The following is a 26,463-nucleotide window of genomic DNA, read 5'->3' as shown; positions in this document are numbered from 1 at the left end:
ACGTACTGCAGTTACATGCTCTGCTCTACCCGCCGCGGTGGCTCAGTGGCTAAGGCGTTGCACTGCTGAGCACGAGGTTGCGGGTTTGATTCCTGGCCGCCGCGGCCGCTTTTCTGATGGAGGCGAAAAGCAAAAACGCCCGTGTGTACGAGATTTTGGCGCACGATAAAGATCCCCAGGTGGTCCAAATTAATCCGGAGCCCTCCACTACGGCGCGCCTCATCGCCTGTGTTGCGTCGGCGCGTTAAACCCTACAATCGATGAACATGCTCTGCTCTGACTTGCTGCCCATGTGAAGTCAACGTGAAGTGGTGTGTTTGTTTTTTTCCCCTGCGGGCCCGAGGCGAGAGTCGTCTTGCCTTGCACGATGCCATTTCATTTTTTTCTGGCAGTGTAGTTGTTGCTTTGGCACATCCTGCTGCATCATTCCCACGTTACATCGTGCACCCCCAGACCTCGATTACTGCGTCGCGAGGCTGCCCGTGTGACCTGTGTCGCCAAGTGCACTTCTCCCTCTCTCGGATGCGCTTTCCTGTGCCATCTATTCTTGCTGCCGGGGTTGCGGGAATGCTTGGTTAAAAACAAGCACGTACAGTAAAAGCTCGTTTATTCGAACTTCGGGCTACTTCCAACTCCCGGCACAGCCCTGTATAGTATTTCAGTGCGGGAAAACTGCCAATAACTCATCGCCACTGTCCAGATCGGTTAATTCGAACTATGATCCCCTGGTTAGCACGCTCCTCGCAGAAGAAGTCGGCCCAGAGTGGTTACAATGTGTTGCAAATCCAAACCAACCAAATTCACTGGAGATGCAAAACAAAAAAACAACAGCGCACTGTGCTCCTGCAACAGCTTATTTCGCTTCCACAGAGGGTGCCGCGCCACCGGCGCCAGTGCTTCGGCGCATGCCATTATTATTTACGAAATCACCTGCTACGAACGTGTAGTAGTGCCTAATTCGCGATAAAAAGTCCAGAGGTGGCTTCTTTACGTTCTGCCCGCGCAGTGTGGAGCGATTTCCATTTATTCCAGCGCCCGCCCGCTAATTCGAACAATTTTATGGACCCGTTGAGTTCGAATTAACGAACGTTTACTGTATTTGCACAGTCCCAGTAAAGTTCAAACTTGGGCTAGTTGGCTCCACATATTTTGATGAAAAATAGCATTTAAACGAGGACAAACACAGTTATTCACAAACTTGTGTCTGTACAGCCCCTCTTTGTCCCCCCCGATTCCACGCTGTTTTCGTCAAAATATTTGTTACGTTACCTTTTTCGTCGAACCGGGCCATTTGTGGTCTACTTCTGCTCTTTTGGCTCTCCTCTACCCGTACTTCCACTACTTTCGGCATGTTAGAGAATCCATCCAAGAGAGTAGGCACACAGCAGGGCTGCTTGTTAATTGGCAGGCATTGTGTGCTATACTGCCTGCGACTTATGCCAAATTGCAAGCAACACAATTGCAAGCAAGCCGACCAGTGAGGCTCTGTCAAGTACTTGTGTGGAATTTTAAATTTTGGCCGTAACTGCGGGGAAGTTGATCGGGAAGACTAATGCATAAAGGCTGCGTTATTTTTTCACACTTTAAGAGGACTGTGTCCCACATTCAAGGGCACTGACCGTTCTCAGCAGAAAGAAAGTAACACATCCAGAATTCTTTACCGAATATTCGTCTAGCAAAACCCAAAATATTTGAAATCACTGATAACGAGCACAGTACAAGATTTTATTCGGAACGAAATTTCGCCTTTGCAAGCAACTAAACGCAGTCACAAATATGGTTTCGGAAATAGTGTGCGCAATGTCTGCTACCATCAAGTCGTACGAAAATAGTTTTTGTACGTTCATTCTGTATAGACAGTTTCTTTGTCATTCCTATCTTGTTTAGCATACTGCTTTCCACAAGCAACTTTGCGAAATACCAAATGTGGAGTTTGGTCATTAACCCAACAGTGGCCGACGGAAATCCTTAGCTTACGTCTGAAGATGGGCTCCCCTCCTGGATAGAAGGCGCCTTCACAACCATGAAAAAGATGGCATTAGTGCACCAGCAGTTGCATCATCAGATACCAAGATAACTCTTTCAGGTATACAGACTAATTTCTCATTGGTAGATGCTTATACGTGACACTTGTGTTCGTTTCGCTGAGAAATTTTTTGCATCATTTCATGAGCTTCATTTTGTGCATTTTCACTATACAAGCAGCGTACGGTGTTCACCTCCCTTGTCTGCTCTGTGAACTCGTTGGTCCCATTTTTGTTTAACTTTGGGAGCACTACTGCAGTTTGCATCGATATGCCAACCACATTAACAGGCGACCTAAATGTATGCAGAATAATTACCGACTCCGTTTTACAAGTGCAGTGTGCAGGATGTCGGGAGCGTGTGCAAAAACTTGTGTGTTAAAAGGGCAGGCAATATGCTTCCAAGCATATGATAGAAAGCATATGCTTTCTATCCCAAATGAAAGGGCATCACTTCAAACACTTTGAACCAAAGAGCTTTCTCTGACAGCGCCCTAGAAAGCTTGTAAGCGTTATTTTGAGATGTACTGGCCTCGAGTACTATTTATTGAAGCAGACATTTTTCTGTATCCAGTATATTCTGCTACGAAGCTGTTTCAGATGCTCGTGATTGCGTAGTTATTTCGCAGAGACGCCAACACTGCAGGCGGTTTGGCAGTGCCTACCGCGCGTTCAGCATGAATTTGGCCAAGCTGAAATTCTCGTGCAGTTGGTGCCACGTGGTGGGGTTTTTCCATGCTGCATTTAATCACTGCTAATTAGCCGCTGGGCTCGGCTAGCACTCGATAGACATGGCTGGAGATGTTTGGGAGACGCCTTCGTCGCGCAGTGGACACAACCGGGCTGCTGATGATGATGAATGGAGCATTTGGTGCTGTTTCTGGCCTGAATGTGCAACTGCAGCATTGCCGACTTTGCAGGACTGGACGCTTGGCCTCCTCAATTGCAAGATGCTGTGGCAAGATTGTAGTTTTTGAGAGACGGTGATTCATTTAGACCTGGAGGGGAACGAAAACTGGAACGGATGAGAGAGCAGTCCGAAAAACCTGTGAGCCGTTACTCCTATGGGACAAGTGGCGGTTCCTTGGGAAGTACCGGAATATCCAGCAAGTCCAAATTTTCGGAGCCTGAAAAGGCGGTCGGCTACTGTACGGAGGGCAGTACGTTTCGGACACATGTCCCAAGGGTATCTCATGGTGGATGGAGAGAGAGAGAGAAAATGACATTTATTGAAAATTTCCGGCGGGGAGGCGGGTCAGGCCACGCAGGTCTTCGCCACCCCCTGTCTATGTACTAAGCAGACCCCGAAGCTATGCCTGGGCACCGGTTCAGGCTACTCGGCGAGTCCCCTCCCGAAGGAGGGTCTCCTTTTCGCCTTTGCCGGACCAGAGCAGCCTCGAGCCGCTGGACTGCCAGCAGTTGCCGCTCGTATTCGGGCGAGCTCACGAGTCCTATAATGTCCGGTGGTAGCTCTTTTGGGCTCCCCACTGCACTGTGTCTTTCACATCCCCACATGATGTGGGCCAGGTCTGCAGTCACCAACGCGCACACACTGCACTTTCGTAAGTTCCAGGGCACACGTGGCGCGCGAGCGCTGGAGTCAGCACGGATCCAGTCTGTAGTTGACGGAGGAGGACAGCTTCGCCCCTCTTGAGCCTCGGGTGAGGTGGGGGCAGGGCGCGTCTTCCCGCACGATGCCAGTGAAGGATGTCCCCGTAGTTGGTCAGGGGCTCCATGATCTCCGCCGCAGACGATGGGCAGGGGGGCACCGCACGGTGCGCGAGCTTGCGTGCGATGGCGTCCGCCTCCTCGTTGCGGTTGACGGTGCCACCCGCAATGCCCCCCACGTGTGCGGGGAACCAGTGGATGTGCGTTGTAGTCTCCTTGCGCTCGGGGAGCAGGCTCGCTGCAGTCCCGCACACGGCATTCCTGACGTAGCTTGCTACTGCGGTCCTCGAGTCGCTGAGCACCGTGGTGATTGTGGGGCTGCTCGCTAGCGCTAGGGCTATGGCAGCCTCCTCTGCCTGCGCGGCCGTTCGGCCCTTGATGCTGCAGGCGTTCATTACATCAAGATAGGAGGACGACATCATTCGCAAGATAAAGGTGCTCCCCTTGCCGCGGAACGTCCACCCGGACAGGAAGGCGGAGAGGAGAGCGGCGCGAGCCCAAGCGCTCGCCGAGGCGCACAACAGTGACGAGGGGGCAGTATACGTGGATGCAGCCAAGCACCGCGACCGCCCCAACACATATGTGGTGGTGGTCGTACGAGCCACCACCGGGAAACTAATGGTGGATGGAGGACATTGTGGCATGGTGATTGTATATAAATGTGTTTCTTCCTAACAAGGCCAGTGGCAAGTTGCACATTGTCTCGTGTTCTTTCTGTCATCTTAGTCTCTTTTGAATGCAGCGAACATGCAGTATGAATTGATGGTGCTGACTGGCATTGCTTAGAATGTCAGCACAGCGGCAGTGGGAGTGACCCAATGGCTTGGCCACTGACTCTAACCAAGTTAGCTTGTGGAGCAACATCTCGAGAGGCACCGCGTCTGTGGGACTGAACCCACTGTGTTTGCACCTTTTGAACTGAACCCAATTAAGGCGTCTCGCTCACAAACTACACAGGCGTGATTTTCGGGTGTAGCGTTGCGATAAGTTTTTACCGCCAATGGTTGTTGAAGTGCACGTGGCTCCTCGAGGATATCCTTAATGTGCAGCGTCATTTACAGGTCCTGGCAATTTTGTTTCTACGCCTACTTTTGATGGTGAGGTGGCGGCCAATAGATGTTAGGGTGCTGGCTGTCGCACTCTACAAGCACCATGGAGGCAGAACACAACCTTTTCGAATCTGAAACTAGCAACCCCCTTGGCTGGATCCCAGGGAGAAGAGAGATTTTTTGAAACTGAGACAGACAAAATGGAAGCAGCGATGAGAAAACGTTTGAATTTCGTGCTGCAGTCGTGTCATATGCGCAGGAGTGGCGTATTAAGGGCACAGTTATCAAGGTGTTACCTTCATTTTAGCATTCGAGCAGCGAGGTCAGGTGGAACCAGGGGCTCCACTCGTGCTCCCTGGCACAGCTGTGATGGCACAGAGAAACTGCGGGGGAATGACTGGGCAGTCGCCACTGCTTGGCACGTGTTCTTCAACATCTCAACAGTTTGTTCGCAGTCTGCCACAGTATTTATTTATTTCATTTGAAATACTGCCACTCTTTCCTTTGACACCAAGGCAGGTGGGCATACAGGAGTATATACATATAATTACAAGAGTACTAGGTAGTTGGTATCATTGTTATCAGGGCAGAGCAGCCTTTTTCCCAATGACCCAGACTTGTACTCTGTGTGCATGGCCCCTTTAATTGAGCTTGCTCGTGGGCACAACCAGGACCGGCTTGTAAAGCCCTCGATGCTAGGTCTGACCAACGCACTGTGTATGCGTGTGCTTGCCAACACGCTCACTCGGGTGTCCTCGAGTGGCTCTTTTCTACAGCCCACAGGAACCAAAGCAAATGACAGTTCCAAGGCATGTGAACAGGTGTACATTCTCGCCCGTGCGTCGTTACGGGAAGCCTGACAGCCTCGCAGCATCACAGCTAATTATCTCGGGTGGGTGTGTGAAAATGGTTTCCGACAGCAGCTGTCCTCATTGTCAGGTATGTGATTATTAAGCGTGGCTATGTTGACGTGTAGGACAATGAGGCTATTGAGAAAGGTCAGTTGACTGCACAACAAGGCGAGACTTCAGCTATTATTTGCATATTGGACTTCCTAAAGACAATGCCTTTATTTTTATTTTTTGCAGGAAGAGGGGTTACCATTTACTTGGGTCATAACCCAGCAAAAAGGGGTGCTGCCCTACTGTGGCATTTGCTTACAACTGACAAGAATAAAACTTCTGGAACAAGAAACCTTTGCCGGATCACTAAAACTAAGCGACAGGTGTATGCCAGAACACTGGCCTGGGCTGAACAAACCGAAAGCTGCAACAGCGCTTCAGTATGCTGGGATCGCCCCAGGTTCTGCAGGACTCTCCCTGCCAACACAAACATTGACAGGCCACCACCTGAAAACATAGGAACAGACTGCTGCTCTGTGCGTTTAATTTTATGCCATTTCATGCTGCAGTGCAGACTGCCTCACAATTTTTGTGTGCACTAGATTGAGCAAGTGCTACTTCAGCACCAGCACTGCTGCAGGGCAGAATGAGCCAGGCTGGTTTCCTTTTCTGCAGGGACCCGACCCCTATGATTGTGCTTTTAAATGCACAAGCTTTTCGGGGATGTGAAAAATGGCAGTGCTCCTGCCCACATTGTGACTGCAGACGCCTACTGAGCAGAAATAACACGCACTGACCACGGAAGTTCTCAGCAAACACAAAAAAAGTGTTTAGAAGCTTTTCAGAGCCCTTCTTCAATGTCGCGATGACCCGACACGAAGCCTCTTCCCCTGCTCGAGCTGCCTTCCTTCCGTAACTCGATGCCGCAGCTGTCGCTGATGATCGCGCGTCATGCAGCAGTTGACGAAAATGAGTAGGCCAGGGTACACGTTCACCATAACGACCCGCAAACAGAACAAAGGACGCACATCTCGGCGGCGCCACAACTGAAAGCACAGCACAGTAGTGCACTGTGCGGGTACCAGCTCGGTCACTGCTGTCAGTGCGCAGGCGTCGTACGGTGCACGCAGCTAGCCGTCGTCGCCATCCACGACGACGTCGAGGCAGGCGTTGGCGAACTCCACGAATATGGGCTCCTGCATGAGCGCCTCGAGCAAGCGCTCGGGGTCCCGGCTCGCGTCCAGCTCGCGCAGCAGCGCCCGCAGGTGCCGGTTGCGCAGGCAGGCGCGCACGGCCTCCGAGTCGCGCAGCCGCAGGAGCTTCTCCCGCGGCACGGTGTCCGGCGTCGGGTAACGGTAGCCGGGCTCGGGCTCCTCGAGGGGTGCCGGGGCCGGGGCAGGCTCGCGGCAGCAGCCGTCTCCTTCTGCTTGCCTGTGGCGCCGGTAGCAGTCGCAGGAGCAGTACCGCACGGTGCGACAGCGCGGGCAGCGGTAGCGGGACTCGGCGCTCCCGCACACGCCGCACAGCTCGACGGCCATGGCGGTCTACTGCCTGGGTGTGGCGGCTCGCCTTTGTTGTTGCCGTTTACTCAGCTTCGGGCGCTTCGGTTATCGAAAGGGGACGACTGGACAGCTGCCTACACGCACACGCCGATGAAGGGACTTTACCTACACTCACTTTTTCAACGCGCATGGTATCCACGTTTTCTTTTAAACTGAAACAACGATAGTGATGATAGTGATTGTGCAGCGATTGAGACCACACATATTCAACTTACAGAAATATTATCTCGAAAGGTTCTTACACATAAAAACAGTAAAACATTATTGACAGTTTTCTGCTTTGCAAAAAAATGGAGACATGCGTAGACTGAGGCCTGCCCCTCAGTTAGCCCTCAACTCGGATTTCTTTTTACTAGAGTTTTTACGCAGCCTTCTTTTTAACTCTACCCTGCCGCTACACCCCTGCCTGGGATGACACTTTGTCGACTTCCCTGCCTTTTTTCCACCAATACTCCAGCCGAAACTCTATGGTAATACCGGGTAATACCATCAACTGCGAAGCCCAGTGCCTCAGGAAGTAGGACTTTGGCTAGATCTTGTACCCCGCTCGGGGCACAAGACTTACCCTATTATTGTTATGACGTCATCATAACATTACGTGTGGCAGCAGCCATAGAGCCACCGCGAGAAGGGCGTGTTTTGTGCCACACTTGTGGCACGAGACGCTGCCTTACTTTATTTTGTGGCCTTTGGCGGCGCCCATTTGTTTTGACAGTCTGACAAGTGGCTCCTGATTTCTTTTTGCATGTGCCAAGTCTTGCAGAAACATTAAAGGACTCCTTGGTGAGGACCACGGGGTGTCAATCCTGGCCGCCTGCCGCAGCGGTTGCTTCATTCCAGGCGTCAGTGACTTAACGGGAACTATGAACGGGAAGACAACAAGCATTGCGGACAGTGGTGCAGTCGAGTTCTGGGGCGGTATTCCCATGTTTTGTCCCTTTTGTGTCGCTTTCAAAAGTGTCCCTTTTGAGCGAGCCCTCATTCGCTAAAAGCGAACACCCGGATGTGACGCCGTGCAAGCACGGCGGAGCTATGAGCCCTGGTACTTAGGGTGCCTCGATGCGCGCCCGCTCCGCTGAGGGTGAGGACAACCGCGTCGTCTGCTAGCGCGACCGCCATTTTCTTGCATCCGCTGGACGCGGGGCGCGCGTTTGCTGCGTGACGCGCCTTGATAGTGCTGGTCTTGCTAACAGTGTGGGCTTGATTTGGCTTTACTTTTGATATACATTACTTTTACTTTTTATGGTACATGAACAGAAGAGTAAGGTTTTGGTGGAGGATTCTCTATTTTGAGATGATTAGCGAAGGTATGGTGAAAGCCTGTCTTTTTTTTACGATAGTTGACACGGCGGGCAACTTCTCGCCATCGTTGTAATACCGGCGCCGTGCACTTGCTGTCGTTGCGTTTACATATAAACATAGCAGAAAGTAGGCGAAGTACACGAAGGAAGGGAACTGCTAGATATTCAAGTAGGAATGTCCGGCACGCTTATGGCCACTGAAACTATTATGCGGTACTTAGATATATAGGATTGCCTGGCGGCAAACTGTTTCATGCATGCACTGTGCAATCGAAACATTATTGATTGATTGATTGATTGATTGATTGATTGATTGATTGATTGATGAGGTTTAACGCGCCTTCGCTAAATAGGCGATGAGGAGCGCCGTTGTGGAGGGCTCCGGATTAATTTTGACCACCTAGGGGTCTTTAACATGCGCCGAAATCTCGAACACACGGGCGTTTTGTATTGTCTCCATCAGAAAAGCGGCCGCCGCGGCGAGAATCTTATTAGCGTCCTTGGTCTGAAATCTAAACATAAAGGCTTACACGGAAGTAGGAATAGTCATTTAATACCTTGAAGCAAAAATACATTTTGTACAAAATGATGAACAACATACTCCACTGCTGTTACCTAATACATTATGTGCAAAATGATACAAACACACTTCACTGCAGTTATAATACAGGTAATGATGATTACGCTAGAATGCTTTCGAACTTGCTTCTTGAGGTTTTGAATTGCGTTCTTAGCATGTGTGTGATGTTCTTGAAATACGGTATATCTTTTTCCAGGTCTACCAACTGCTTTTTCAACTCGGCACAATCCCTGTGTGTCTCATTAGCTGTGAGAGTTTTATTTGCCGAGTTTGGAATTCCGACATTCAAAGCTTCAACACCTGGGCTGTTGAATTGGAGGTTTTCCGATGACGTCTCTTGTGATACCGTTTGAGTTGACTCGGGGAGCATTTCCGCCGTCTCTGATTATGCGTGAGGTTCTTCAGCGGGGTTGTCCACCTCTTCATTGTTGGATGTGGGCTCAGGCTGCGTTCTGTCTCTGGGTGGCTTTCGCTGCTTTGGAGCAACTGGAAGCAGAACGATTTGCAAACCAATGATGAAATTAAGCAGTAAGTTCAGGGAAAGCGTGGTAATCAGGGGAACGGGAAATCAAGACAAAGAACAAAGCGGGAACACTGCATGACTGGCATCTCAGCATTTACACTTGTCATAATTAACCAGGGCGAGCGATTGTGCCTTTTCCGGTGGAAATGGATTAAGTGGATGCGTGAGGTTAACGTTGTTGCGTGGGCTGATCGACATTACAGTTGAATAGGTGGAAGTGACTCCCGATAAGAGCAGGAGAAGCAGCATCGATACATATACATACTTGCATGCATGCGTAACGTGTTAAAGTCAAAATAAGTGAACCATGCCAGACCGACGGCTCAGATGCCATGGAACATTTCCCAGCGGCCACCACCGATTTGTTAAGTAATGTACGCACTTACACGAAAACACCCAGTCAATCAAGTGGTAAATGCCTACCTCTGATTGGGAAAGGCGTTGGCATAGCATTTGGCTTCAGCTTCTTCCATCCTTCTGCTCGGTTTTGTTCTAAACAGGATCCTTTCAAGTGAGCCTGCACGATAAATTGTCAATATAGGTGCCTTTTCTCTCGAGAAATAAAAATAAATGACGTGAAATCACGCAAATCGAACAAACTAGCATCCACGCATATCGGCTCACATCCGCACATGATTCACAAAATAGAGGTGTAATTGACACATTTCTTTTCACCTTCATGCGCTCTTTTATGGCATGATAAGCGAGAATAAATGTCTTAAATCTCATACTTTTTGCGCACAACCAGACTTATAACAGACCTTAAGTTGAGACAACGCGGAGAAACACGAGCATAACGCGTCGGATGCAGTTTTACGCTTCGGGATATATCATTCCGACTGCCAAAAATGCGCTTTGGTAAAGTAAGCATGATGCGCTGGGATGACGCTTCGGGACTAAGAAAGGTCGCACACCTTCTTACAACGAGCGCCTTATTTTGTGATACAAAGTGAAATGACTGAAGGTGCAAAGTGCCACACGTTTTATTCGGACCCCCGCTTTAATTAAGAGGCCACGTCCGTTTGCATCAATCAAATATAAAAAGGCCGCAAAAGCGTGACGAAACCTCCAACATAAACATATAAAACCGTACGTCTGCTATCTAGAAACAGCGACACAGACAAGCTGACAATAGCCCCAAATGGATTTGGCACTGCTGAGAAGCCAGGTACCTACACTGCATATGCAGGAGTGGTTCGTCGGCTGCCACTTGTCCCGCTTGATCTTCACCGGCCACAGAAGCCGCCTTTTTTGGTCTATAGCAAACGAAAACACCCTCCAGACATTTTTAGCGCTGTTAGAAAACTGGGGAACGCAGCACTCAGGCATTCTGCAGAAAACTTTGTGAAGAGCGCCGCTTTTCGCGCGCCTAGCGCGGGAGTCGGCGGCGGCGCGATGCAAGAAAATGGCGGCGGCGCCTCCCGAGAACCGGTCTTGGCGGCACCGACCCCTTCAAAGAGTGGCGCCACCCTCAGCGGAGCGGGCGCGCATCGAGGCACCCTATGGTACTCGGAGCAGACGATTTGGAGCAGACGATTTTTTGTCGCCTCATTGTTGGTTCGCTCGCGGAACAATAAACACATAAAAGATACTACTCTGATACGGTTTCAGTTCTTTAAAATGCGTTTGCAAGAACAGTTAAGGTATTTGAATCAAAGGCCCACTGCTTAACCGGAAGTACGTCACCATGAAAGGGGCCCAAAAGGGACGTTTTCAAAAGGGACAGTCACGAGAATACCGCCCCTGGAGGCGTACCAGTTCAGTTTTCGCTCGTGGCGGTGTATGCCCTGTTCTGTGGTGTATGTGCCGGCAGTGCGGTGTGTCGGGTTACGCCGCGGTGGCTCAGTGGCTGTTGTGCTGCTGAGCACAAGGCCGCGGGTTCTATTCCCGTCCGTGGCGGCGGCATTTCTCATGGAGGCGAGAAGCGAAAACTCCCGTGCGCTCGAGATTTTGGAGCACGTTAGATCCCCAGGCGGTCGAAATTAATCCGGAGCCCTCCTCTGTGGCGCGCCTCATCCCCTGAGTAGCGTCGGCGCGTTAAACCCCTCAATCAAACAGCGATGATTCACTTGACAGTCAAGCTCCAAAAGACTATAGCGTGCACACCGCGAACGCCGTGTCGAGATGCTAATTGCAATTGTGAATTCTCCAAAGCAAAAAGGCTCTCTAACAAGCCGTTGTGAAAGCACCGTTGGCCCGCACAGCGACTTGTAGAATAAGCTCTGTGACGTCGCAAAACTGAAGCAGATTGGTTTATACTTGCAGGCATCGGTCTCGTCAGCGGGCCCATGAGGTGCTGGGACGAAAAGACGCTCTGGCAGTACCTTGACATTTCCACGATTTTCAAGTTCATTATGCATGGCCGAGCAGCCAAGTCGTCTCCTCCCCATGGTCGCATCAAGTTCTACCGAGTCCAAGCTATGCCATTTGGTTGCAAGGACTGTGCGAGCTGTTCAACCCTGAACTGTGGTTGTTGCATCGCGAGTGGTGGTTCTAGCAATATTAGCAGGGCCACGTCATTGCAGCCACCTTCACCGGTGCTTGAGCTTGTCGCTTATTTGTTAGGTTGCTCGCTTGTGGCCCGTTGGTCATCCTTGTTCAGTGCCTTTCATTTTCCACCTGGTGTTGCTGTGGTTGTCATCTTCTTGCTCATCTATGATGTGCGCAAAGTGGACATGTCTAGATGAAGCACTTGGGAGAACGCCGTGTGTCAAGGAAAAAAGTTTTTTTTTTTTGTTATACTACTTAATCATTCTTGTGGCAGCAATTTCTCCAGCCTTTGTCACTGCATATAGCTAAGCATTTGCCAGCTGGTAGTCTATTTAACATCTTATAGCATAAGCAAAAACGCCCATGTGTACAAGATTTTGGTGCACATTAAAGATGCGCAGGTGGTCAAAATTAAGCTGGAGCCCTCCACTACGGCACACCTCATCGCCTGCGTCGCATCGGCGCGTTATACCCTACAATCAATCAATCAATCAACATCTTATAGCATAAAGGGACACTTAAGTAAGTTGTAAACATTGGCTGTTTTGAATTTATGAGCCAGGTTTAAGTTTTCACGGGTGATTTATACACTTTTTGATTGAGAAAGTGCGGTTTTCCTCGTACCACCCTGCCCGCCAAATTGCTGACGTCGGCTTCAGTGACACTCTGGCGAGCCGTCAGGGCTGAAATTAAGAGATTGCTAGCATGTTTAGCATGTAGTCAACGAACAAAAAGTTATGGAGACACTTTATGATGTAGCTAAACGGGAATGCATTAATGTGCCATTGGGGAACATGTCCTCTCATTATTTCTTCCCTTGTTTGCACTGCTTGCACAACATCTGTTGGGACAGCGCCGTATGATTGCAGGTTTCAGTGGATGCTGAATGATGACACTGCCATTGAACACCGAGCAAAGCGGCCACTTTGCAGGAAATTGCTAGTTGTGTAATCATAGCTTGCCCAAACTACAGGCCTTGGTACATATCTCCAACGTGTGTTTCCGAGTCACAGGCCACAGTGTATTTAGTGGTGTGCCTTTAGTTGCTGGAGCCACTAGCCACCAGGGCATTGGGGATCCGTGCTTGTCTTGCGTTACAAAGGCCCCCGTTTCTTTTCACACATCTATATTTGCTCAATTTTCTTTTATGATCAGTTGCATTGCTTGGTTTACGGGAGCTTTTCTGAGAAATATGCCGCCAATTTGAGCATAATTTCACCTATTTTGTATTAGTTGAGATGTTAGCCTCTTTTTTGCATACGTGTGTTCAGCCATGTTGTGTGCTCTCTGTTAGCCGCGGTGATGCCAGGTTTTTGACCTGTCGAGTTGACTAATGCTTTGTATTATAAACAGTCTATACCAAAATGAAAAAGCTGAAGTTTTGAATGCTAACGTGGCACGAAACCAGACTGCAAACTCATATGGCATCATTGTGGTCCTTGGTTGGTGTATGGGGTTTTCTCTTCCTCTGCTACAAATAAGTTGAGGCTCTAGAGTTCGCTAAACAAGCAGTCAATCACATGCAAGACACTTCATAACGCAGTCACAAATACGTAGGACCTAAACTCATCTGCTTTAGTGTCTCCTTTAGTTGATCAAGCAGGCAGCAGCTTTGTGTTGGCCGATTCCTGGCATGACTGCCGTGTGCCGTGGACGGTTCTTTGCCTGGTTCATTCGTTAACAATGAATCGAGGAAATTTTTTTATGGTAGGCTCCAGGGCAGTTTCCAAATGATATGGCGGCATATCTGCTTGCTTCATTGCAATTGTCATGGAATGGTGATAGTCATCGACCACATTTGCCACGCAACCCCTTCTCAGCTCTCCACTCCCGTCCCTCGCCTCCCCTCTCGGGACAAATTGAGTGGAGGTCTGTTCAGTGCAGTTCACTTTTTGCGCTTTTTCTTTGCTCAGCGAAGGAAAATCTGGCATCCACCTCAATTTCAGCCATCTGGCCACTAGGGAAAGCTGTAAACCTTTCTCAGAAACATTGCAGTTGAAGAAAAAATTGGCGTAGTCCAGGACAAACTCGTCCTGGACCAGGATGGAAGTTTCTGAAAAAGCTGTGCAGCTTTCCTTTGTGGCCGTGCGGCGGCAATTGAGGTGGATGCTAGATTTTCCTTCGCTGAAACTTGCTCCACCTTGGGGATTTTCCCTAAATCTGGTGATCTGTGCACTGCTTGCGGCAATCTGTTGGGACAACATGCACCCTTTTTTTGTCTTTTGTTCCTTGCTGTGCCTAGAACGGCTTGACCGCGTTCGTGCTTGCTCTTACCTCAGACATAATGAAGTCTTTCTGCGCCGTTTTTAATGCGCTGTTTTTTTTTTCAGCTGTTATAAAAACCAACCGAAGGTGTATTCTGAGCTAAAAGAAACAGGGACGTACTGGTTAATACTTCCATTTTGCCTCAAATGTGGCGGAAGTTTCCTTTGCGATAAACAACCGGGGGGGACATGTATGACGTAGGCCAGCAGATTTACTTGTTTGGGGCCATTCTGCCGATACTGACTTCTTTTTGACAAATGGTTTGAACTTTTGGCCAGAAGGCTGGGGTCAAGGGACAGACAGACAGACCAAAGTTTTGATGCTTAGGCTGCCCAAGATGGGCTGTCGTCTGTAACGTTTTCCTGCTGGTTTGTCAGTGGAAGGGCCCCCAGTTTCAACCGCAGAGCTGTACCAGGGCTGGCCCCGACGGCATTCTCTGCTGGTATCGTGTCATGCTCTCTCTGGCCCGGGTTTCACCGTTGTGCGAAATTGAGGAGGGCCCCAGAGCGTTCATTTTTTGATACCACGGCTCATATTGCCCCCGCAGAAGGCTTTCTCAGCGGTGATTTCATGTTTAGAGGTGTAGCCAACTTCAAGGGGATCGGTGTAGGCTCGGTCTGGCTTTTCCACATTGCGCGCTGCAGTGTGAAGCACTGGCATCTACAGAGTGAGTATGGCTGCAGGAAATGGCCCTAAATAATGTTATCGAAAGTATCCCGAAACAAATTATATGAAAATCAGCCACTAAGACAATCCTACCATTACACCGAGCTTCATTTACTCGTCACAAGTAGTTCCCCGTGAAGTTGTAAGCACTGCCTGGCCACCTGCCGAGGGAGTGTGGTTATAGAAAGGGGCTGTAACTGTTCTTTTACTGGAAATGTTAGCCACTACGACGACTATGACACGACACACCACAGCTCAGCTGGTAATCCTTCTTCATAAAGTGGAAGGGCCCTGAATTTCTTCCCCTCCCACCTCCCTGTTGCAGGCCCTTCCCCCTCCCTGAATGGCCGCGGGGTGCAGCACGACCCCCAGCCGGGTGGCCGGCTGCTGCAGTGCCAGCAGTGCAGCTTCATGACTGTGCTCCCGAGCAGCGCGAATGAGCAGCAGCGCCCGCACCAGTGCAGCCACTGTGGCAAGGCCTTTGCGGAGGAGGGAAGCCTGGTCGCCCACCCACGCACCCACATGGGCGAGCGCCCCTACCGCTGCCACCTGTGCCCCGGGGCCTTCTCACACAAGAGCAGCCTGGCTGCCCACCTGCACAGGCACTCAGGTGAGACGCTTCGGGGCCCTTGCACCGCTTCCAGAAGAAGGAGGAGGGGCCAGCCGGGTGGGAACGCAGGCATTCGCTCCAGCGAGGTGCTTGTAGGGGAGGCAGCGGGTACCTCGGGAGGGAGAATGGTGGGGGAGGGTCCATTCTATTCTGCTTGACCTGCTTCCTGTAGGGAAATGTGTGCTGACGGCTGCAATAGCCGCGCCAACACCAGTGACGGGAGCCCGGACCGGTGCTAGCAGAACGAATGACGCACACCTTTATTTGTCACAACATTATATAGCATGAATGGCATGTAGCGCCCTCTACATCTCTTCCCCGAGATCAGCACATACGAAACAAAATAAATCACACGTCAAGTCTTAACACATCACAAGTCCAGTCTTTTCGGAGTCTTGACCCGACGCCTGAACCTCGTAACTCGCACTGCGACACTCCTGGTGTTGCTGTCGCCGTGGTGGGTGTTACCGTGCTCCGATCTTTTTCCTCGCCGTTGTCACTTCGAGCTGGCTGTGTAGCTGGATCTGAATAGGGCACTAGATGAACCCTATTACGCACGAGCACAGCGGTGGGTGTTTCCACGACGTACGAACGGGGCTTGGCAGCTGGGCTGAGAACGCACGCCGTAGCCTTGACGTCTCAAACCCACACCGTATCTACCGGCTGCAGCAGAGGAAGGACGGTCGTGGCGTGACGGCGATCGAAGTCTTTCTTCTGCCGCATTCTCACCTCTTCGTCTCGGCGCTTGACTTCGTCCGGTGCAGGCCACTTCGGTTCCAGACTTTCTGTCATCTTGGGAAGCCTGGTTCGCAGGCTCTTTCCCATCAGCAGCTGTGCTGGGCTGTACCCGGTGACGCCTGCTGTGTCTCTGTACGACAAGAGCGCCAGAAAAGGGTCGTCCGCTTTCGTGAACAATTCTTTGATTGTTCGCACCATCCTTTCAACTTCCCCGTTCGACTGCGGGTAGCTTGGACTCGACGTTAGGGGCTGGAATCCGTAGTGTCTCGCAAAAGCTGTGAAGGCATGCGATGCGAACTGAGGTCCATTATCGCTTCGCACTACTGCGGGAATGCCAAAACGAGCAAAAATGCTTTTGACTGCATCGATGACTGCACATGAGCTCGTGCTCCGCAAGTAGATGACTTCGGGGTAGCGAGAACGATAATCCACTACGAGTAGGTAGTCGTGTCCCTTGAAAGAAAACAAGTCTATGCCTACTTCCTGCCATGGTTGCTCTGGAGTCTGGGTCACCACCATTGGCTCACTTCGTTGCACCCGTGTGACGGCACACTGTCTACAGCGGTTGACTCTGTCTCGTAGCTGCTGTGAAAGTCCGTACCACCACACGGAATCCTGGGCTCTCAGGCGACATCGGTTAATTCCTTGGTGGCCTTCATGGATAAGTTCAAGTGTATCCTGTTGCAGTGAAGCCGGGATGACGAAGCGATTACCTTTCAGCAGTATGCCGTTGTGCAGAGAGAAATCGCCTCGATGACTCCAGTGCTTCTTGACATGTTCTGGAAGCTGGTCTCGATGAGGCCAGCCTTGGGTGCAGTACTTGACGAGCAAGTTGCATTCACCATCCAGTTCTTGATGCCTGCGAACATCATCAACAGAGACCAGCTTCGTGTCTGTTACGGTAGCAACTTGGAGATCTAGAAACTGTTCTACGACATCCACTTGATTGATCGATGGCTTCTCCTCCGGAGCCCTCGAAAGAGTGTCTGCAGTTGCCAGTTGTTTGCCCAGAACGTAGACCACGCGGAATTGGTAGCGCATAAGTTTGATGCGAAATCGTTGAATGCGCGGGGGCATCGTGTCCAAGTCTGCGTTCCCCAGCAATGTTACCAGGGGCCGGTGGTCGGTTTCTACCGTGAAGTTCATGCCACGAACATACTGGTCAAAACGGTGCACTGCCCATGCTACCGCTAGCGCCTCTTTTTCTGTTTGGCTGTAGCGCTGTTCCGCTTCTGTTAGTGACCGTGACGCAAATGCTACAGCGCGTTGCTCTCCCGATGGCTGTTCCTGCAGAAGAACAGTTCCCAGACCGGATGAGCTTGCGTCACAAGATACGATAGTATTGCGAGCAGGATGGTACTTCGCAACGCACAGGTCTGAGGGGAGCATTGCCTTTACCTGATTAAAGGCAGCCTCCTGAGGCGGTCCCCATTGCCACGCATTTCGCTCGCCTAACAAGGCGCGAATAGGGGCTGTTACCTGCGAAAGATTGGGCAAGAAGCGACCGATATGATTGGCCATGCCGAGTAAGCGCCTGACACCGGCAACGTCGTTGGGTGCTTCCAAGGTGCGCACCGCTTCGAGTTTTCCGGGACTTGGCAAAATACCGTTGCTGTCTATGACGACACCCAGAAACTCCACTCGGGCTTGACCAAAGCAGCATTTTGCCTTGTTGAGCTTCACGCCGGCTTCCTCAGTTGTTCAAGAACCTCAGCAAGTCGCTTGTCGTGCTCTTCACGGTCTTTTCTGAAGACGAAGATGTCATCTATCATGTTGACGACATTTTGCTGTCCCTCCAAAATACGAGCCATTTCACGCTGAAAATACTCTGGTGCCGAAGTCAGTCCGAAAGGAAGACGGCAGTAGCAGTAGCGTCCGAATGGCGTGACAAATGTGGTATACTCTTGGCATTCTTGAGACAACCGCACTTGGTGAAACCCTGCTGTGGCGTCGAGTTTCGAGAACACTTTTGCGTCTCCAAGTTGCCCAAGTACCCATTCGACCGTTGGAAGCACGTGCCTTTAGCGGAGAACCTCTTTGTTAAGCTTCGTTAGGTCTACGCATATTCGGTATCCGCCCGATGCCTTCGGTACTGCGACAAGTCCGGCACACCATGGTGTCGGCTTCGTAATGCGCCTTATAACGCCTTGCTTTTCCATCTGGTCCAGCTCCTGCTTTACCGTGTTGTACAGAGGGATGGGAATTCTGCGAGGTACACTGAGAGCGAATGGTTTTGCATTTGGCTTGAGTCGAATCGTGTACTCCTCCCCTACTGTACCTAGCCCTTCAAAGATATCCTGGCCCGCGGCTGAGTCACTTGCAGAGCTAGCTTGTTTTTCACCTCGCTCGGCGGCATCGATGAACTTAACGACACCCAATGCGAGGATAGCAGGGTAGCCCAGAAGAGGAGTAGTCTGTGAAGGTATGACGTACACTGGCTGCACGCAGCTGCGGCCCTTCCACTCCAATGTAGCTGTGAATTGGCCAGATACCTTGAAGGGGTGGTTCCCTGGACCAGTGAAATGACCCTCCGGTTTTTCGAGTTGCGAAGGTACCCCGGGAAAATTGCTTGGAACAACAGTAACTTCTGCTCCCGAGTCGACCTTGAACTCGAGCGGTACACCGTTCACTTGAACACGAACAAACTTGGCTTTCGCCTTGCGACTGGTGTTCACGGCATGCATCTCGATAGCGTGCGACTGCCTGCTTTGTGAAAGTTGTTTAGCTAAGCAAACAGCTTCAAAATGTCCTTTCTTTTTGCAAAACTTGCAAACGGCTCTTTTGGCGGGGCAAAATTCCCGTGGATGCGCATCTCGTCCGCAGAAACGACACGATCGGTGCGCAGCGGCGGGGGGCGTTTCCCTTGATCCTTGCGCTTGATTACGTGACTGCCTTGGCGCTGGCCTGTATTTTGCTGCATCAACGGAGATTGGTGCCGATTACTGGTTTCACGTTCCCGTTTTTCTCGTTCCGCATCTTCGTGCAGTCGCGCATGCATGAGCGCTTTGTCGAGCGATAAGTCGGGTGTGCGGCATAGCTGTTCCGATAACCTGCTGTCCAACAAACCGACGATAGATCGATCCCGAACAAGCCTGTCCTCGACGGAAGCTGAGCCGTAGTTGCATTTCTTTACCATGTTTCGCAATGCGCAATAAAAAGAATCCACGCTTTCTTCTGCTTGCTGCGTCCGCTTGTGAAAACGATAACTTTCATGAACTTCATTGCCAGGGTGCACGAAATACGAAGTGAACTTGCTTTTTACAACGCTGTATGCCCGAATTTCTTCGGCAGATAAGTTCAAAGATGCTAGAACGCGTCGAGCCTGAGTACCCATGCAGTAAAGAAGTGTTCGTACCCGGACCTCGTCTGTAGCTTGGTGCAGTCCTGTAGCAAAGCCATAGTCCTCGAACTGCTCAATCCAGGAAGGCCACGCACTTGGGTCGGCGAAGTCGAAGCTCGGTGGCGGATGTAGTCCAGGTATCCCAGCAAATGCGGCCTCTGACTTGCTTGCCATCGCACGAAACTAGCAGCGGCAGTGACGACCGTACTCAGCTATCCCACTTCTGACACCATGTAGGGGAATGTGTGCTGACGGCTGCAATAGCCGTGCCAACACCAGTGACGGGAGCCTGGAGCGGTGCTAGCAGAACGAATGACGCACACCTTTATTTGTCACAACAATATATAGCATGAATGGCATGTAGCGCCCTCTGCACTTCCGACAAAAGATTTTGCCATCACCCTGCGGCCTCACCATCCGGGTGCCAATTGTACCAATTTCAAGCCCAAAAATTCAGACGGGGACGGACAGGACAGAGACTAGCGCTTGTCTGTCCCGTTCGTCCTCGTGTCTGAATTTTTGCGCTTGAAATTCATACACCGTATTTCCAACTAGCTCGAGCCCACACGTTGATAGGGTGCACATTGTTCCACTCTAGTCTGGGCGGTGTGATTCTGAGTGGCACCTGCGGCGGACGGTGGTGCCCTCTGTTGCTCATCGGCAGCTTGCACCAGTGGCTGGTTTGTTACCATAGAGTGCCTGTTTAAACGCACTCTGCAGCTTTCTAGACCAACACGAGCAAAGACGCACTCCTTTTGAAAGGAGAGAGTCAATGTGTCACCGTGGATGCATGTGCGAAACGCCCACATTGTGTGTATGTCGCACGCAATTTTCCACTGCAGTGGTGCCTTCGGTCAGTAAACAGCCGTTGATGTCCCATGCTTTTTGTAGACGTAGCAAATAGGGGCACCTATGAAAAATGGCGTACGCAAGGGGAGGGGCTGCCCCCCCCCCCTGAAATTTTTGCCATGGGGGTGATTTTTAAGGCTAGGCCCCCATTATATAAACGTTCATTATATAAACCTGCTGTTATCCATTTTCAATTTGCATTCTGTACTCTCGTTGTTACTCATGCCTTTTACATTTATTCTGTGGCACAAAATTTCTGACCTTTATGTGTGTCATGTGCTAAAAAGCTTTGCTGGTCATCCACCTAAACAGAGTCCTATAGTTCCTGATCTTTATGCAATAGCTCATCCCCTTCGTTCTACTCTTTTGTTTCGGCTCTTCTGGTGGAGAAACAGCCGCGCATCATGGGGCGCTGGTGGAACCACTGCAGACTAAATTTTGCTCCTTTGGTTCACCGGCGATGCCTGATGGAATTGCCATCGACGGAAATCAGTTTGGCTGCATGTGTTGAGAAGGATTTCACTGGGTGATATCTGTTGTTACTTTGCCAACATGGAAAGATGAAGGCGGCCGTCATTGTTCCTACTTTCGGCGAAAGGAATAAAGCTGCGTGGGCATGAATGCAGCATCAGCCGAAGGGCAACAAATCTTGCCTGTCTTACTTCGGCCCTTTTGGCTGGCAGCTCGCCTTCCTGAGTGGAGAGCCCCGTGCTTCAGTGGGGTTCGGTTCGGTGCAGGGGCATCCCAACGGGTGCCGGGCCCACGCCTGTGCGCTGTAGCTGAGCCGTTTATTTTGTTTGAGGGGACTCCAAGCCAGTGCGCTGACACTGCAGTAGTTCCGGCAGCCATTCGAGACAAAGCGACGCCGCGGGCCACGCTTCTCCCCATGGGACATCGAGACCACCCTCGGTGACAGATTCTGTCAACAGCCTCCGGCCTCCAAGCTGTGTTTGGGTCATGATTAGGGGAAGACAGCGCGGTTTACACACGGACACGGACACAGTACTTGACACACACGAGCACTGATTTGTGACACAATCAGCGCTACTTGACACAAACGAGCGGTCGTTTTGTGAGCGACCGTTTTTTCCGCGTCTTTCTCCTCTCTCAGGCCTACTTCAACCGGCTGTCATCCTGCACATAAGAGTGTATTGCTTGTGGAGAAGTCGACTTTCGACCTTTACTTTGCTTTCCTGCATCTCCACATTCTTCTGGAGGCTGTGGCGCTTGAACGGCCCTGTGTTAAGATCGGCGTGCGGTGTTGCGAAATCCGTCGTCGGCATTCTCGGGTTCGACCACCCGAGCCTTCCATCGTCTGGGTGCCCACCCTCATCAACGAGATACGGCCCGGCTTCATGCACAGTGACGCGGTGGCAACCCGTGCTGCTGTGGACATAAGCCACTTTCCGCCAACTTCGCAGGCACCCATGCGCCCGCCAAAGAAGGCTGCCCTAACGACCAAAAACACTTAGCCAAGGGGGTGACAAAGCATAGCGCGGAGCATCCCTATCAGTGGCAGGCCAAGTGTTCCCGTCTTCTTGGCGGTGTGCCGCTCATCGAGGGAACCTTTGTGGCGTGTCCGAGATGCCGTGCTTCAACGAGCCGCCTAGCACCGGATTACCAGAGGGGGCCCCATGCGTCCTGCTGACGCTTCAGCCTCGATGGTGCGAAGGGCTTCGACCTTAGGCAGATTTCCTGTCTGTAGCCAACGCGACGTCCCCCTGTGTAAGAGGGAAAGCTGCCCTCTCTCTGTGAGTGTGTGGGCGTCAATTTCAGCGCCATGGACTTTCCTGATTGGTGCGTTTGTGAACACAGCGGAGAAAAAGGATGAAAGGGGATGGACCCAATTTGCTTACTTGATCTCTCGCGCACAGGAGTGCACTGCTGTGTTCACTCAGTCTCAAAATATGTAATGTCTGTCTCTTTCTTCGATCTACTCGGCCTCTATGTTTGCCCCAACTCGGGACCAACGGACGCACACGCTAGCAGATCTGAAACACCGGTTTACACGACCGCACCAAGGAGCCACTGCTGGGGAGATCGTAACAGAGCCAACGTTAGCTGTGGTTGCATGGCTAACGTTGCTGGCAAAAGAAAATTTCTCGATGTGTGGTTGCGGCGGGGCCCGGAGGCAAAGGAACCGGCTCCTGAAGCGGAAAAGGCAGCTGCTGACAAGGAAAAGCTATCGCAAGTGTTGAAAAGCAGCGGTAAAGCATCAGTGGATCACCCTGAGCTGGTGGGTGCAGAAAAACCACATGGACATGGTAGGCATTTTTTGTGTTATATTGTGTTAGTGGGATTGATTGATTGATTAAAGCCTTTATTGGAGGAAAGGGGAGGCCCGGAGGCCATGCATAGGGGAATGGGAAGTGAAGGGAAGGGGGTAGCAAAAGGTCTTCGTCGCACAATTGAACGTCCCTTCTTTGAGCACTCATTTTGCGTCCATGGTACTAAGGCTCTTCGCAGGATGGGTAGTCACCCCCCAGGCTACACTAATCTCGCAAAGCCACTCTGTATACCATAATTGCGTAATGCTTGCAGAAAACCGATTTCGTGATTTGGAGGGTGCAGAGTGTCCGTGTCTGGAGGGACGTGACGGAGCAAGTCCTGTCTTTGGAGCGCGAAATGGCGGCACACCCAAGTGAGGTGGTGAAGGTCAGATGATACGTTCTCTTGACACTAAGGGCAATACAAGGGTGGGTGCCCATTCGGATGGTACCATTTCCTCGTAACAGAGGGCGTGCAGGCACTGTTGGCGATGCTTTTATTGATGAATGTCTCGGCAACCCTGGGTATTTGAAGGCTTTGTGGCAGATATCCTTTAGGAGTTTGACGTGACAGGGTAATCTTGCGTTGAACACGCCTAGCATCCAGTTCCAGGTGTGGGTCCATGCAAGGCACGACGGCAAAAGGGGAGGGAGGTAATGAAGCGCTCTCCCTGGCAGCATCGTGTGCTGCTTGGTTCCCCGACTGGAAATCCGTGTGACCTGGTGCCCACGCCACGCGTATTGTAGCACCATTTCGCGAAAGATGTTGAAGGGAGAGCATAATGATGTTGGCTATAGGGTGGTCTGAATATGGTTTCCGGAGTTCTTGCATGACGCCATGGGAATCGGTCAATATGCGTGCCATTTGAGGTGTATTCGCAGAGTACGTTAAATGGTTCAGTACAGCCAGTACGCCCCGTAGCTCCGCTTCAAGGGGTGAACAGGTGTTCATCTCGAGCCCTGTTGCGCCATCCAGGTGTGGTGCCTCTGGAGATCTCCATGCTACACTGATGCGTCCGTCGCGAATACTGGCGTCAGTGTAGATGTCAATTTCCCCAGAGCGTTTGCTCATCTGGTGTCGTTGTTGAGCCTGTTGTCGGGCTTGGGGGTGCCTTCTGGGTATGTTGGTCTTCTGATGCATTACGACCTGAGTCGTGCGTTCCCAGGGCGGTGGGGGTGCAGCGGGCAAAGTGGCAGGATCGAGTTGTCTTCTGTTGTCCCAGGCCACAAGAGCCAGGCCTTGGCTTGTCAGTTCGCGTCTCGCAGCGTTCTGGGCGATGGTTGCTTCAATTAGTGCAGGCAGCGGTGGCAGAGCCACAGAATCTTCAAGCGCCGCTATACGGGTGTGTCGAGGCAGTCCAGTTATTGTGCGGCGAACAGCTTGATATAGAATGTCGAGATGTTTCATTTGGGTGGCGGTGAGGTCGTACACCGGAGCCCCATAACATATTCGGCCCACTGACACTGCCCTTGCCGGCGTATGGGTTGCAGTTTGAGATGCACCACCATACTTAATCGACATACGCGACACTAAGTGTAGCATCGGTTTCCAGCTTGACTTCAGTTGACTTATCCATTGTTTGGCGCTATTGCTGCTGGCTAGCGGCAATCCCAGAAGCCTGATCCTACCAGTTTCAGATGCAATAGGAATGTCTGATATGTATACCACCTGATGTAACTGGGGAGGTAAACTCTTGCTCCCATGGACAGCAAGAAATTCTGTTTTGTCTGGCGCTAAGGCGAGCCCTAGAGAGGGCAAAGTGTCCGTAAGGCTGTGGACAGCTGCTTGAAGTTCTGTGATCATAGATTCAACGCAGTCAAAGTCCCGCGCTTCGGTCCAAATAGTTATATCGTCGGCATAGATTGCAAACCTAGCCGCCGTGTCCTTCTCTAGCGATCGCGCTACTCTCGCCATGGCCAAATTGAACAACATCGGTCCGAGGATAGACCCCTGGGGCACGCCCCTATCCAAGAAATAGGTCCTGGGGGTCCATCCCGGAGCCGATGCTGCGAGTTGTACTGGTCGTTGGCTTAGGAAGCTCCGAATCCAATTTTGAGCACGCTGGCTGGGGTAAGCCTGGGCTAACTCTTCTAGTATCGCTTGATGCTTAACGTTATCGAAGGCCTTCGGCATATCAACCGCAAGTACGTAATCGGGGAGGGCCCCGGTGCCTTTACGGTTGATAACACGTCTGAGTAGCCACAAGGCATCATGCGTTCCAAGATGGGGCCTAAAGCCTGTTTGTGAGGGATGGAACCATGGTTGGATGTATTCTAAGTGATGCTGCATTCGATTGCAAATCATGCGCTCTATAAGCTTGCATAGCGTTGGCGTCAATGAAATAGGCCTTAGGTTGGCGAGCTTGGATGAGTCCTTATTGGGCTTTGGTATCGGCGTTACTAGCGTGAGTTTGAGATCCGAAGGAACCTCTCCCCGTTCCCATTGTGCATTTGCTAGTTCTAAAAGACGTTCCTGTGCCACTTCGTCTAAGTTGCGCAGATGCCGCCAGGTGATGCCATCGTGTCCTGGAGCTGACTTTGAACGGCCCTGACAAAGGGCAGCCTGCAATTGTCCCAATGTAAACGGGGCGTCCAGCTCCGGGCGCGTACTGGGCAGTAAGATGGATGGCAGTGGGGCTGGGGGCGTAAGTGATGAAAAAGGGAAGAAAGTCTTTATGATGTCTTCCTCTGTCCGATCCGGTGGGGCTTTGAGAATAAGGGTATCGAAGAGCCGGTTTTTGCATTTTCGTTTCCCTGCCAATTTGCGGTAAATTCCGCATAGTTTGGCTAGGCCGTGCTCCTGGCTAAGCTGAGAGCACAAGCTGTGCCACTGCTCATTAGAAAGAGTTTGTTCATAGGCCCGTATAATTTTGTAATGTCTCACTTTAACAAGATCTCTCTGCCTATGTAGTGTTTTGTAAGAGTGGCCACCTTGCGCCATAGGTTGGCTGAATGTTTGTCCGGGGCCGGTGAGCTGTCGTCACATTCGACTTCTTCCCTGGCCTGCAGAGCTGCCTCTTGCAACGTAGAAACGAACTCCTTCATTGTAGTGGTGCTGCGGACTTGTACGCTCTGCCGGAAACACTGCCAATCTATAATTTTGTGTGTTCGTTTGTTTCGAAATCGCTTTCCTGTCAGTTGTATTTGAATTGGAAAATGGTCGCTGCCCCAAGTAGTATCGTACACGCTCCACGAGTGGACAACCCCACATGTAGCATAAGTGAGGTCCGGGGTGGAGTCATTTTAGGAGCTATGTAAGCCCAGACGCGTACGAACTGCAATATCATTGACCAAGTGAAGGCCGGAGTCCTCGGCTGCAGCCTCCAGAGCTACACCGCGCTTATTTGACCGCGAGGAGCCCCAGACTGTGCTTTGCGCATTAAAATCACCTCCAATTAGAATCGTTCTGTTGGGATACTTTTGAACGAGATGCCGCATCCACATAAAATTAACCCTGCCCTGTGCGCTTGATACAGGGCAATAGTACACAGATGCAACCGGAAGTTTCTTTCCGTTGGGTAGCTGTACCATAACTATCACTGCCTCGTGATCTGGTGAAGTGTGCCCAGTAATTGCCAAGTGAGCGCAGGTTAGGTTCGATCTCACCAGAACGGCTGCCTGCCCGGCCGCTATAGGACTCCTAGGGTTGCCTCTGGTGCCTTTGCATGTTATTGCGGGATTTGCAAAAG

The 26,463-nt window shown here is 51.2% G+C and overlaps 2 protein-coding genes and 1 long non-coding RNA gene across 3 annotated transcripts in view; 1 reads left to right on the top strand and 2 right to left on the bottom strand.

Moving 5' to 3' along the window:
• Positions 1-6,110: 6,110 nt before the first annotated feature.
• On the bottom strand, positions 6,111-7,302 carry LOC144160958 (zinc finger HIT domain-containing protein 3). Its single transcript, XM_077692032.1, has one exon. It carries the CDS (start codon positions 7,119-7,121, stop codon positions 6,714-6,716), a length of 408 nt encoding a protein of 135 aa, XP_077548158.1. The 5' UTR covers positions 7,122-7,302; the 3' UTR covers positions 6,111-6,713.
• Positions 7,303-9,259: 1,957 nt separating this feature from the next.
• LOC144160848 (uncharacterized) lies at positions 9,260-10,864 on the bottom strand. Its single transcript, XR_013320409.1, has 3 exons — positions 10,726-10,864; positions 9,973-10,066; positions 9,260-9,512 (listed from the first exon to the last, which is right to left on the bottom strand). It is a non-coding gene; the product is annotated as an uncharacterized LOC144160848 (long non-coding RNA).
• A 516-nt stretch (positions 10,865-11,380) lies between these two features.
• LOC144160957 (uncharacterized) overlaps positions 11,381-26,463 on the top strand; it is a 31,109-nt gene continuing 16,026 nt past the window's right edge. The window contains exons 1-2 of the mRNA XM_077692031.1: positions 11,381-11,991; positions 15,296-15,580. Coding sequence (XP_077548157.1) covers positions 11,838-11,991; positions 15,296-15,580 — 439 coding nt within the window. The 5' untranslated portion in view covers positions 11,381-11,837. The remainder of the gene's footprint in view (positions 11,992-15,295; positions 15,581-26,463) is intronic.

This window comes from Haemaphysalis longicornis, unplaced genomic scaffold (assembly GCF_048455015.1).
Source record: "Haemaphysalis longicornis isolate Haplotype H1 unplaced genomic scaffold, Haemaphysalis longicornis Haplotype H1 scaffold_11, whole genome shotgun sequence".
Lineage (NCBI taxonomy): Eukaryota > Metazoa > Arthropoda > Arachnida > Ixodida > Ixodidae > Haemaphysalis > Haemaphysalis longicornis.
This window is presented reverse-complemented; position numbering and strand designations above follow the sequence as displayed.